At 46.6% G+C, this 13,652-nt stretch overlaps 1 protein-coding gene across 1 annotated transcript in view; it reads left to right on the top strand.

Moving 5' to 3' along the window:
- GAP43 (growth associated protein 43) overlaps positions 1–12,854 on the top strand; it is a 95,745-nt gene extending 82,891 nt beyond the window's left edge. Inside the window, exon 3 of the mRNA XM_056559917.1 lies at positions 11,985–12,854. Coding sequence (XP_056415892.1) covers positions 11,985–12,073 — 89 coding nt within the window. The 3' untranslated portion in view covers positions 12,074–12,854. The remainder of the gene's footprint in view (positions 1–11,984) is intronic.
- Positions 12,855–13,652: the final 798 nt, after the last annotated feature.

The raw sequence follows: 13,652 nt of genomic DNA, 5'->3' as shown, positions 1-13,652 counted from the left end.
TAATACATTACACATTATAACCCCCCGGTGATTCGCTGCCCGTCCATATATAATATATTACACATTATAACCCCCGGTGATGTGCTGACTGTACATATATAATACATTACACATTATAACCCCCCGGTGATTCGCTGCCCGTCCATATATAATATATTACACATTATAACCCCCGGTGATGTGCTGACTGTCTATATATAATATATTACACATTATAACCCCCCGGTGATGTGCTGACTATACATATATAATATATTACACATTATAACCCCCGGTGATGTGCTGACTGTCTATATATAATATATTACACATTATAACCCCCGGTGATGTGCTGACTGTATTTATATAATATATTACACATTATAACCCCCGGTGATGTGCTGACTGTACATATATAATATATTACACATTATTACCCCCGGTGATTCGCTGCCCGTCCATATATATAATACATTACACATTATTACCCCCGGTGATTCCCTGACTGTCCATATATATAATACATTACACATTATTACCCCCGGTGTTTCGCTGCCCGTCCATATTACCACTCGGTAAATCCTCATCTGTTCTGCTTATTGTCGTCATTTTTCTGTGTTGTTCACATTACAGGCGGATTATATGAGATTTATGTAATCCTTCCCTGGAGACGCTGTAATCTTATTTGTGGATTTTTGTGGTGGGCAGGATGGTTTGTATGATGGCGGCGCCAATTTTTTCCCTACTTAACGCAGTTAAATCTATGGATGGGTCACCTGGGTGTAAGAGGGAACATGGATCTCATATTATTGTATATAGTTACATTGTGACCCCAGACTATTCCTGCACTGATACATTACTATGAGGCTTTATAGGCTGTATACTCAGTGATGTCACCGCTGATCTCTAGTGATGGATAGGTTGTATTCTCAGTGATGTCACTGCTGATCTCTAGTGATGGATAGACTGTATTCTCAGTGATGTCACCGCTGATCTCTAGTGATGGATAGGCTGTATTCTCAGTGATGTCACCGCTGATCTCTAGTGATGGATAGACTGTATTCTCAGTGATGTCACCGCTGATCTCTAGTGATGGATATGCTGTATTCTCAGTGATGTCACCGCTGATCTCTAGTGATGGATAGGCTGTATTCACAGTGATGTCACTGCTGATCTCTAGTGATGGATAGGCTGTATTCTCAGTGATGTCACCGCTGATCTCTAGTGATGGATAGGCTGCATACTCAGTGATGTCACCGCTGATCTCTTGTGATGGATAGGTTGTATTCTCAGTGATGTCACCGCTGATCTCTAGTGATGGATAGGCTGTATTCTCAGTGATGTCACCGCTGATCTCTAGTGATGGATAGGCTGGATGCTCAGTGATATCACTGCTGATCTCTAGTGATGGATAGGCTGTATTCTCAGTGATGTCACCGCTGATCTCTAGTGATGGATAGGCTATATTCTTAGTGATGTCACCGCTGATCTCTAGTGATGGATAGGCTGTATTCTCAGTGATGTCACTGCTGATCTCTAGTGATGGATAGGCTGTATTCTCAGTGATGTCACCGCTGATCTCTAGTGATGGATAGGCTGTATTCTCAGTGATGTCACCGCTGATCTCTAGTGAATGGACAGGCTGTATTCTCAGTGATGTCACCGCTGATCTCTAGTGATGGATAGGCTGTATTCTCAGTGATGTCACCGCTGATCTCTAGTGAATGGATAGGCTGTATTCTCAGTGATGTCACCGCTGATCTTTAGTGAATGGATAGGCTGTATTTTTAGTGATGTCACCGCTGATCTCTAGTGATGGATAGGCTGTATTCTCAGTGATGTCACCGCTGATCTCTAGTGAATGAATAGGCTGTATTCTCAGTGATGTCACCGCTGATCTCTAGTGATGGATAGGCTGTATTCTTAGTGATGTCACCGCTGATCTCTAGTGAATGGATAGGCTGTATTTTCAGTGATGTCACCGCTGATCTTTAGTGAATGGATAGGCTGTATTTTTAGTGATGTCACCGCTGATCTCTAGTGAATGAATAGGCTGTATTCTCAGTGATGTCACCGCTGATCTCTAGTGATGGATAGGCTGTATTCTCAGTGATGTCACCGCTGATCTCTAGTGAATGGATAGGCTGAATTCTCAGTGATGTCACTGCTGATCTCTAGTGAATGGATAGGCTGTATTTTCAGTGATGTCACTGCTGATCTCTAGTGAATGGATAGGCTGTATTCTCAGTGATGTCTCCGCTGATCTCTAGTGAATGGATAGACTGTATTCTCAGTGATGTCACCGCTGATCTCTAGTGAATGGATAGGCTGTATTCTCAGTGATGTCACCGCTGATCTCTAGTGAATGGATAGGCTGTATTCTCAGTGATGTCACCGCTGATCTCTAATGAATGGATAGGCTGTATTCTCATTGATGTCACTGCTGATCTCTAGTGAATGAATGTCACCGCTGATCTCACCGCTGATCTCTAGTGAATGGATAGGCTGTATTCTCAGTGATGTCACCGCTGATCTCTAGTGATGGATAGGCTGTATTCTTAGTGATGTCACCACTGATCTCTAGTGAATGGATAGGCTGTATTCTCAGTGATGTCACCGCTGATCTCTAGTGATGGATAGGCTGTATTCTCAGTGATGTCACCGCTGATCTCTTGTGAATGGATAGGCTGTATTAGAGATATCACCGCTGATCTCTAGTCAATGGATACGCTGTATTAGAGATATCATCGCTGATCTCTAGTGAATGGATAGGCTGTATTCTCAGTGATGTCACCGCTGATCTCTAATGAATGGATAGGCTATATGCTCAGTGATGTCACTGCTGATGTCTAGTGAATGGATAGGCTGTATTCTCATTGATGTCACTGCTGATCTCTAGTGAATGGATAGGCTGTATTCTCAGTGATGTCACCGCTGATCTCTAGTGAATGGATAGGCTGTATTCTCAGTGATAATTAACACCAAAACCCCAGTCACCGGAGTGACGGGGTATAAACCCCTCTTAACTTATATTCCCCCTCCTATAAAAATTATATCACTTTTATTGTTTTTTCATGAAAAGGTCCGAAGTGTATTAAAATACCATCACCGGTCCCAAAAATCAAATCTCACTCTCCTACAGGAGTAGTATTGTTTATGTTACGCCGAGCGCTCCGGGTCCCCGCTCCTCCCCGGAGCGCTCACGGCGTCTCTCTCCCTGCAGCGCCCCGGTCAGTCCCGCTGACCAGGAGCGCTGCACTGTCATGGCCGTTGGGGATGCGATTCGCACAGCGGGACGCGCCCGCTCGCGAATCGCATCCCAGGTCACTTACCCGTCCCGGTCCCCTGCTGTCATGTGCTGGCGCGCGCGGCTCCGCTCTCTAGGGCGCGCGCGCGCCAGCTCTCTGAGACTTAAAGGGCCAGTGCACCAATGATTGGTGCCTGGCCCAATTAGCTTAATTGGCTTCCACCTGCTCCCTGGCTATATCTGATCACTGCCCCTGCACTCCCCTGCCGGATCTTGTTGCCCTTGTGCCTATTGAAAGCGTTCCCTTGTGTGTTCCTAGCCTGTGTTCCTGACCTCCTGCCGTTGCCCCTGACTACGATCCTTGCTGCCTGCCCTGACCTTCTGCTACGTCCGACCTTGCTTTTGCCTTATCCCTTGTACCATGCCTATCTCAGCAGTCAGAGAGGTTGAGCCGTTGCCGGTGGATACGACCTGGTTGCTACCGCCGCTGCAAGACCATCCCGCTTTGCGGCGGGCTCTGGTGAAAACCAGTAGCTACTTAGAACCGGTCCACCGACACGGTCCTCGCCAAACCCTCTCTGACACAGAGGATCCACCTCCAGCCTGCCGATCCGTGACAGTAGATCCGGCCATGGATTCCGCTGAGGTGCCGCTGTCAAGTCTTGCCGACATTTCCACGGTGATCGCCCAGCAAGCCCTAAAGATCACCCAAAGAAATCACCAGCTGGCATACTTGACCACCGTGACACAGCAACTTCAGTCACAGATACAGCAGCTTCAGTCACAATTTCAGTCACAGCTACAGCTGCAACAACCATCTCCTCCGCCGGCTCCTGCAACTCCTCCGCAGCAACCGGCCGCTCCTAACCTCTGCTTGTCCCTGCCGGACCAATTTGATGGGGACTCTAGACTCTGCCGTGGTCTCCGGCCTGGGAAGGCCCTGCCATGTGCCACACCGCCCGGAGCACCTCTCTTACAGTATCCATTGCAATCCACCCCTGTGCCTCCCGCCGAGGAGGCTATGCAAGTGGATCGGTCCCGCCTGACCCCTGAGGAGAGGACTCGCCGCAGGAAGAAAGAAGATTTATTTCTACACTGCACTGTGCGTTACCGCACAGAACCCCTGCTCTTCAGCATGGAACTTTTTGTTTTGCCCAAATGCTCCTCTGAAGTCCTCCTCGGTCTGCCATGGCTCCAACCCCCATCTTCTGCCCTTGTCTGGACCACCGGGGAGATCGGGAGCTGGGGTGCTTCTTGCCACAAGAAGTGCCTCATGTCTGCTCCCAGTCCCGTCAGTCAAGCCTCTGTGTCTCCCCCTTTACCTGGCCTCCCCAAGGCCTGTCTGGACTTTGCTGTGTCTCCTCCTCATGGCTCCCGTCCTGTTGACACCCTGCCCCGTGCCGGGCTTGACCCTCTTCCCTCCCTCCCCACCCCCACGCCTTCTTGTGTGCCCGCTGTTGATGTGGTTTCCCGGGGCTTCGCCACCAACTGGAAAAAGACTCTGAAATTCCTCATGCTGGCCTCATCCCGGGTGAAGAAGCTTGCCGGAAAAAAGAGAAGAGCTCCTCCTGTTTTTGTGTGGCTCTCCGCCAAGTATTTCGGCTTCCGTGTCCCCAGTTTTAATCTCGGACCACGTTATCTTGGACCCTTTGTACTTGAGTGCTCAGAGGAGAGATCTTGGGAACCTGAGGACTACGTCCTGGACAAAACTCTTATCCTCAGGTTCTCGGGCTCCAAGAAGAGGGGGAGACCCAAGGGGGGGGGTACTGTTACGCCGAGCGCTCCGGGTCCCCGCTCCTCCCTGGAGCGCTCACGGCGTCTCTCTCCCTGCAGCGCCCCGGTCAGTCCCGCTGACCGGGAGCGCTGCACTGTCATGGCCGTTGGGGATGCGATTCGCACAGCGGGACGCGCCCGCTCGCGAATCGCATCCCAGGTCACTTACCCGTCCCGGTCCCCTGCTGTCATGTGCTGGCGCGCGCGGCTCCGCTCTCTAGGGCGCGCGTGCGCCAGCTCTCTGAGACTTAAAGGGCCAGTGCACCAATGATTGGTGCCTAGCCCAATTAGCTTAATTGGCTTCCACCTGCTCCCTTGCTATATCTGATCACTGCCCCTGCACTCCCCTGCCGGATCTTGTTGCCCTTGTGCCTAGTGAAAGCGTTCCCTTGTGTGTTCCTAGCCTGTGTTCCTGACCTCCTGCCATTGCCCCTGACTACGATCCTTGCTGCCTGCCCTGACCTTCTGCTACGTCCGACCTTGCTTTTGCCTTATCCCTTGTACCATGCCTATCTCAGCAGTCAGAGAGGTTGAGCCGTTGCCGGTGGATACGACCTGGTTGCTACCGCCGCTGCAAGACCATCCCGCTTTGCGGCGGGCTCTGGTGAAAACCAGTAGCTACTTAGAACCGGTCCACCGACACGGTCCTCGCCAAACCCTCTCTGACACAGAGGATCCACCTCCAGCCTGCCGATCCGTGACAGTAGATCCGGCCATGGATTTCGCTGAGGTGCCGCTGTCAAGTCTTGCCGACATTTCCACGGTGATCGCCCAGCAAGCCCTAAAGATCACCCAACGAAATCACCAGCTGGCATACTTGACCACCGTGACACAGCAACTTCAGTCACAGATACAGCAGCTTCAGTCACAATTTCAGTCACAGCTACAGCTGCAACAACCATCTCCTCCGCCGGCTCCTGCAACTCCTCCGCAGCAACCGGCCGCTCCTAACCTCTGCTTGTCCCTGCCGGACCAATTTGATGGGGACTCTAGACTCTGCCGTGGTCTCCTGCCTGGGAAGGCCCTGCCATGTGCCACACCGCCCGGAGCACCTCTCTTACAGTATCCATTGCAATCCACCCCTGTGCCTCCCGCCGAGGAGGCTATGCAAGTGGATCGGTCCCGCCTGACCCCTGAGGAGAGGACTCGCCGCAGGAAGAAAGAAGATTTATTTCTACACTGCACTGTGCGTTACCGCACAGAACCCCTGCTCTTCAGCATGGAACTTTTTGTTTTGCCCAAATGCTCCTCTGAAGTCCTCCTTGGTCTGCCATGGCTCCAACCCCCATCTTCTGCCCTTGTCTGGACCACCGGGGAGATCGGGAGCTGGGGTGCTTCTTGCCACAGGAAGTGCCTCATGTCTGCTCCCAGTCCCGTCAGTCAAGCCTCTGTGTCTCCCCCTTTACCTGGCCTCCCCAAGGCCTGTCTGGACTTTGCTGTGTCTCCTCCTCATGGCTCTCGTCCTGTTGACACCCTGCCCCGTGCCGGGCTTGACCCTCTTCCCTCCCTCCCCACCCCCACGCCTTCTTGTGTGCCCGCTGTTGATGTGGTTTCCCGGGGCTTCGCCACCAACTGGAAAAAGACTCTGAAATTCCTCATGCTGGCCTCATCCCGGGTGAAGAAGCTTGCCGGAAAAAAGAGAAGAGCTCCTCCTGTTTTTGTGTGGCTCTCCGCCAAGTATTTCGGCTTCCGTGTCCCCAGTTTTAATCTCGGACCACGTTATCTTGGACCCTTTGTACTTGAGTGCTCAGAGGAGAGATCTTGGGAACCTGAGGACTACGTCCTGGACAAAACTCTTATCCTCAGGTTCTCGGGCTCCAAGAAGAGGGGGAGACCCAAGGGGGGGGGGGGTACTGTTACGCCGAGCGCTCCGGGTCCCCGCTCCTCCCCGGAGCGCTCACGGCGTCTCTCTCCCTGCAGCGCCCCGGTCAGTCCCGCTGACCGGGAGCGCTGCACTGTCATGGCCGTTGGGGATGCGATTCGCACAGCGGGACGCGCCCGCTCGCGAATCGCATCCCAGGTCACTTACCCGACCCGGTCCCCTGCTGTCATGTGCTGGCGCGCGCGGCTCCGCTCTCTAGGGCGCGCGTGCGCCAGCTCTCTGAGACTTAAAGGGCCAGTGCACCAATGATTGGTGCCTGGCCCAATTAGCTTAATTGGTTTCCACCTGCTCCCTGGCTATATCTGATCACTGCCCCTGCACTCCCCTGCCGGATCTTGTTGCCCTTGTGCCTAGTGAAAGCGTTCCCTTGTGTGTTCCTAGCCTGTGTTCCTGACCTCCTGCCGTTGCCCCTGACTACGATCCTTGCTGCCTGCCCTGACCTTCTGCTACGTCCGACCTTGCTTTTGCCTTATCCCTTGTACCATGCCTATCTCAGCAGTCAGAGAGGTTGAGCCGTTGCCGGTGGATACGACCTGTTTGCTACCGCCGCTGCAAGACCATCCCGCTTTGCGGCGGGTTCTGGTGAAAACCAGTAGCTACTTAGAACCGGTCCACCGACACGGTCCTCGCCAAACCCTCTCTGACACAGAGGATCCACCTCCAGCCTGCCGATCCGTGACAGTTTATATATACACGTCTGCAGTACGTGTTGAATGGGACCATATGCTGTTTTAAAACCCCAAAGTTATGTCTCCCCTACATGTTTCGTGGCACCAACCACGTCCTCAGGGGCTATGAGACATACTGACACGTGCAAACCAAAGTGGCTCCTTTTATAACATCCTCTGGAGCCTCCCACTGTTAATTGGCCAATCACATTCCATATAGATTGTATGTCCAGCAGAATAGCCAATAATAACTGACCTTATTCCTGTGACATCACGTAAATACGTAATTTCCGGCATCCAAAGATGACCTATGTCGGACGCAGAGAGAACACATACTTCTTGTTATGATCATGTGATGTTCCGTAACCTCGCGCATGTGCCCGTACTTACAATGCAACCAAAATCCTGTACGCACGTCGCGAGAGTTGCCGGAACTAGCCGCGCATGCGTGCCAACTTAGAAGAATGAAACTGAAAGCAGTTGCGGTGCGCATGTCAGGACACTTAGAGCCGAGTGACCATATTAGTGTGTATCCTTGCATTTGATCAGGGATTTTTAGGGCAGTCAATTGACGTTACAGGTGAGTATCTTAATAGTTAAAAACTATATATAAGACAATCATAAGTATTGATCTTACAGTACATTTAAAGAGACAAATGGATGGTGAATCCAACAATCTCTGTGGCAATCAAAAAGTCCTCCAGGTAAATGCCAGAGTTATTATGAATATATATAAATTAATAATGGATGTTCATCTTTTATATGATACACTTTAGGATATACCCAAATATGACTGATTGTCTAGTTTTCATTTATCCCTAGATTGTTTTTAATAATGAGTGTTAGAGAAATATGCAGACTGAATGTTTCAAAACCTTCTCAGCCTCCACATAAAAAGGACACACTCCAATATATGCCACTAAAACAGATGCACAATTCCATTTGTGTTATATTCCATGTCCAATATATTAGTAATGCACGGGAAAAAAATAAAATGGACCTTTATTTAACAATCAAAAATTTATAGTCACAAAAAATTATTTGAAAATGAAAAAAGAAAATTTGGATCTAGACAATACCGAAGATCGGCTCAATGTAATTATATATGAAAGATCCAAAGGAGAACCCCTCATTCAAACCATCTGGACTCCTTGTACCCAATCTGTATATCCATCTGGACTCTTCTTGTAGTAGAAGTTTGTCCAGATTACCTTTGCGTTGGCCCAATCTTTTTTGGCAAACTCCCCAAAACTTTATATCAAACATATTTGTACTATGAACTGTCCTCATATGTCTTGCGAGTGGTGTATCACTGTTGGTGCGGATAGTACTCAGATGTTTCAATATTCTCCTTTTAAAATCCTGTGTTGTTTTACCAGCATATAGTTTTTCGCAACTACATTTCGCTATATAGACAATGTTCCTCATGGAACAGTTGATAAATTGTCGGATTTCATAGTTACAACCATCCAAAAGTTAGTAAAGTCTTAAATTTTCGGAAGGCATTGACAAAATTGGCAATGTCCACATGGAAAAGAGCCGACTAGTTTACTCGCTGAGTTGACTTGACTATCATTGCCTGATGAAAGATGACTCCGAACCAAAATGTCTTTGCAATTTGTCCCCTTCTAAATGTGATCTGTGGTTAAGATCCTACTGCTTGTTTCAAATCCGGATCAGCATATAAGATGGGCCAAAATCTACGTAGGATGTTATACATCCTAGTACTATACCCATCATAGGTGCCAATGCACCTAATGATGGATAAGGGTTCCACTTCCCTCTTTGAAGATAGCATTGAATCTCTGTCACTTCTCTCTGCCCTTTGTTGAGCTTTCCTTATGTAGGTTTGGGGATAACCTCTATTCCTGAATATCTTACATAATTCATTTGATTCTTCCCTAAAAGTTTCTCGGGTCGAACAGTTGTGCTTGGCCCTCAGAAATTGACCTATGGGAATGCTTTTCCTTAAGGTCACAGGGTGCCAGCTCTGCCAATGCAGTAAACTATTTGTAGTGGTTGGTTTTCTATAAACCTTTGTTTGGATCTTGCTCTCTTCATCAATGGATATAGTTAAATCTAGGAAATTAATTTGTCCCCCCCCCCCCCCCCCCCCCCCCCGATTCGAAAGTGAAGTGCATCCCTATCGTGTTGTGATTGAGTGACTCAATAAATGAAGTGAATAGTGTGCTAGTCCCATCCCACAAAACCAAATTATCATCAATAAACCTCCCCCAAAAAATAATGTGTTTAGTGTACAACTCAAGAGATTCAGAAAAAATAAATTCACTCTCCCACCACCCAAGAAAAAGATTAGCATAATTTGGTGCACAAGAGGACCCCATCGCGGTGCCTTGTGTCTGAAAATAAAATGTGTCATTGAATAGAAAATAATTGTTGGTTAACACAAAAGTGAGTGAATCAATTACAAACTCAGTGTGTGCCCTAAAGTGAATGTTACGGGTGCTAAGAAATTTATGTGCCACATTGATACCCAATTCGTGCCTAATATTCGTGTATAGAATCTTAACGTCTATGCTAAATAAGGTGGTGAAATCATTAACAGTTAAGTCTTATAATTTTGTTCCTGTGTCTTTAGTGTCTTTATAAAAAGACGGTAGGGAGGTAACATGTGATGTCAAAAACTGATCTACATAAATGCTGGCACCCTGTGTAAGGTTGTCATTCCCAGAGACTATAGGACGACCCCTAAGGGGTCGTGTATCCTTATGGGTTTTCGGTAAAGTGTAGAAAGTTGCAATCGTTGCACTCGGGTTGAATATAAAGTCAAATTCATCCCTCAAAATAAGGTTATTTTCTTTGGCTCTTGTCAGAAGAGACTTTAGTTCATTCAAAAAGGGGACTATTGGATCTGATCTCAAGACACGGTATTTCTCAGTATCCTCCAAAAGATTCATAGTCATACGTATATACTCACTTTTGTCTAGAATAACAACGTTGCCTCCTTTATCGGAGCTTTTTATTATGATGTCATTGTATGACTTTAAATCTTCTAGTGCTAGGCATTTCCCTCTCGTGAGATTAGAGTGTATTAAATTATGTGCCGGTTTGATCTTTTCTATCTCCTTAGTCACTAGATTTACAAAAGTGTCTATATTCCCATACTGGGAAATAGATGGAGTCACTCGTGACTTGGGTTTCAAGTTCGTTAGGGGGCCTACACAGCCTTTGAGGCCCTCTTTGTTCTCTACAAGGAGATCCTCTAAGGCCTCAATGGCTGTATTCTCAGTGATGTCACCGCTGATCTCTAGTGATGGATAGGCTGTATTCTCAGTGATGTCACCGCTGATCTCTAGTGATGGATAGGCTGTATTCTCAGTGATGTCACCGCTGATCTCTAGTGATGGATAGGCTGTATTCTCAGTGATGTCACCGCTGATCTCTAGTGAATGGATAGGCTGTATTAGAGATGTCACCACTGATCTCTAGTGAATGGATAGGCTGTATTAGAGATGTCACCACTCCATGGTACATGGTTAGGCTACATCCTCTACTATATCACCACTCACTAGTGATTCTATAGGTTGATGACCCTCATCCATTGTGTAGAGTTATACATTTATTTGTACACTCTTTGGGCTTAGTATTATATGACATTGATCTCATCATACACTGTATCTCCATATACACTATATCCCCATCTACATTATATCCCCATATACATTATATCCCCATATACATTATATCTCCATATACATTATATCTCCATATACACTATATCCCCATATACATTATATCCCCATATACATTATATCCCCATATACATTATTTCCCCATATACATTATATCCCCATATACATTATATCTCCATATACATTATATCTCCTTATACATTATATACATTATACTCCCATATACATTATGACTCTATATACATTATATACATTATATTTCCATATACATTATATCCCCATATACATTATATCCCCATATACATTATATCTCCATATACATTATATCCCCATATACATTATATCCCCATATACATTGTATCCCCATATACATTATATCCCCATGTACATTATATCCCCATATACATTATATCTATACATTATATCTCCATATACATTATATCTCCATATACATTATATCCTCATATACATTATATCCCCATATATATTGTATCCCCATATACATTATATCTCCATATACATTATATCTCCCTATACAATGTATCTCCATATACATTATATATTATATCTCCATATACATTATATACATTATATTCCCATATACATTATATCTCCATATACATTATATCCCCATATACATTATACCTCCATATACATTATATCTCCATATACATTATATCCCCATATACAATGTATCTCTATATACATTATATCCCCCTATACAATGTATCTCTATATTGCGGGGCGTTGACCACTCACAACCTCTCTTTGTTCTTTTCCAGATGACGTAGAAGGAACTAAACCTAGTGAAAGTGCCCAACAAGAAGAGGCGGCCAGTGAAGAGCCCAAGGCGGACCAAGAAAATGCCTGAACCCATGGGACCCCCTGTTACTCTCCTCTCGGACTCCATTGTTCTACCCTTCCGGCTCCTCCTTCCGCTCCTCCTCCTCCTCACGTGGGTTCCTCCACCTCACTCCTCCCTTCTTCTCTCTCTGTGTGGCAGAACATGTAAAAGCAGGAAAGTTTCAGTCAAACAGTGTGGCTTAAACATTTTAAGTGTTTCTTGGTGTTGTTATGGCAAGTTTTCCAGTACGGTCCAATCCGGTTCATTTTGGCCGTTCCTTTCGCACTGTATCCGGTTTATTTCCAGCTCCCCCGCTCTCCTATCTTTCTCTCTGTTACACCGTGTGCAATGTTCCGTTACTCTATGGGTTACAAATCAATCCGGCCAATTTCAAAAAAAGGTGTCTCTAAGTTTGTCTTTCAAATTTTTTTATTTAATTTTTTTTTTTTAAAGTAAATTTATTATTATTATTTTTTTATCTCTTGTTCCTCTTCAATGTGATGGAATGAACTTATCAGAAAAAAAAAATAATCAGCCCTCCTTAAGGTTTGTTTTCCAAAAATAAAGCGATGTGCCAACTAGCGTATATATATATCCGGCAGTCACCCTGTGTGTTTTTCTTGTCCGGCTCACTGTCTTTGACTTTGACTCCTCGGGAGATCGGAGATGTCTGCCGATGTTTTCTATCGTAACTTCAGATGTTAGTCCTATGTGTTGTGAATGAGGAACACAGTCCGTCGCCAGGCGTTGAGAATGTATGGTCTGATTTTGGCAAACACAGAGGTAATAAATAGTTTGATCTCAAGTTCTTGGCCGTGTCTTGTGCAATGTGTTCTGATGCATTTCGTGTCCAACTGGTGCCAAGCTGGAGAGTCAATGGGAGCGCCACCATCAAACCACCATTAGGGAGTACTCACGTAGCCTGGCTTTGGTTCAATGGCTACCATATTGTTTAACCTGTTGTAGTCTATGGACAACCATGATAAGGGCAAACTAAATATTGTCGACTTGACTTGCTCTTCTCTAGTTGTCACAGTCAGAAGGTCCAGCACACAGGAAGCTTACAAGTGTTGAGGATAACCAATATTGTTGTGATAAGTGCCACTTGTGATAAGGGTTTCCCTATGTAGTGATTACTGCCAGGGATGAACAGAGCAGGTAGATGTGGCCCAGAGGATATTCGCATTTTCATTCTTTTGCGCTATGGGGCCCGTCAGCTACACTACTATTGTCCTCAAAGCTTGACTGTCACAACTTGACTTGAAACGTGGGCGGCAGGTTCCATGTGAGAGTGAACAACCACTCTGGAAGAAGAAATCTAGAGGAAAGGCCGAAGGCTCCCATTAGAGGTATAGGAACAGGAGACGTCCCCTCACTGCTGCCCAAGGCCAGACTACAAACTAACTTGGGACTCCTTCCTTTCTGGTCAGGGTGGAGGAAGGGCTAACTTGCCCTGATTGGCTGTGTATGCTGCTGGAGCCTCTCACTTATCCTTGACAGAGCAACAGTTAAAGGGGCACTCCACCCCTAGACATCTTATCCTTTGGATAGGGGATAAGATGTCTGATCATGGGGGTCCCGACACAGGGGATCCCCGTGTTCTCAG

The sequence above is a fragment of the Hyla sarda genome, chromosome 2, assembly GCF_029499605.1.
Source record: "Hyla sarda isolate aHylSar1 chromosome 2, aHylSar1.hap1, whole genome shotgun sequence".
Classification (NCBI taxonomy): domain Eukaryota; kingdom Metazoa; phylum Chordata; class Amphibia; order Anura; family Hylidae; genus Hyla; species Hyla sarda.
Note: the sequence above shows the minus strand (reverse complement) of the source record. Positions and strands in the feature narration are given on the sequence as shown.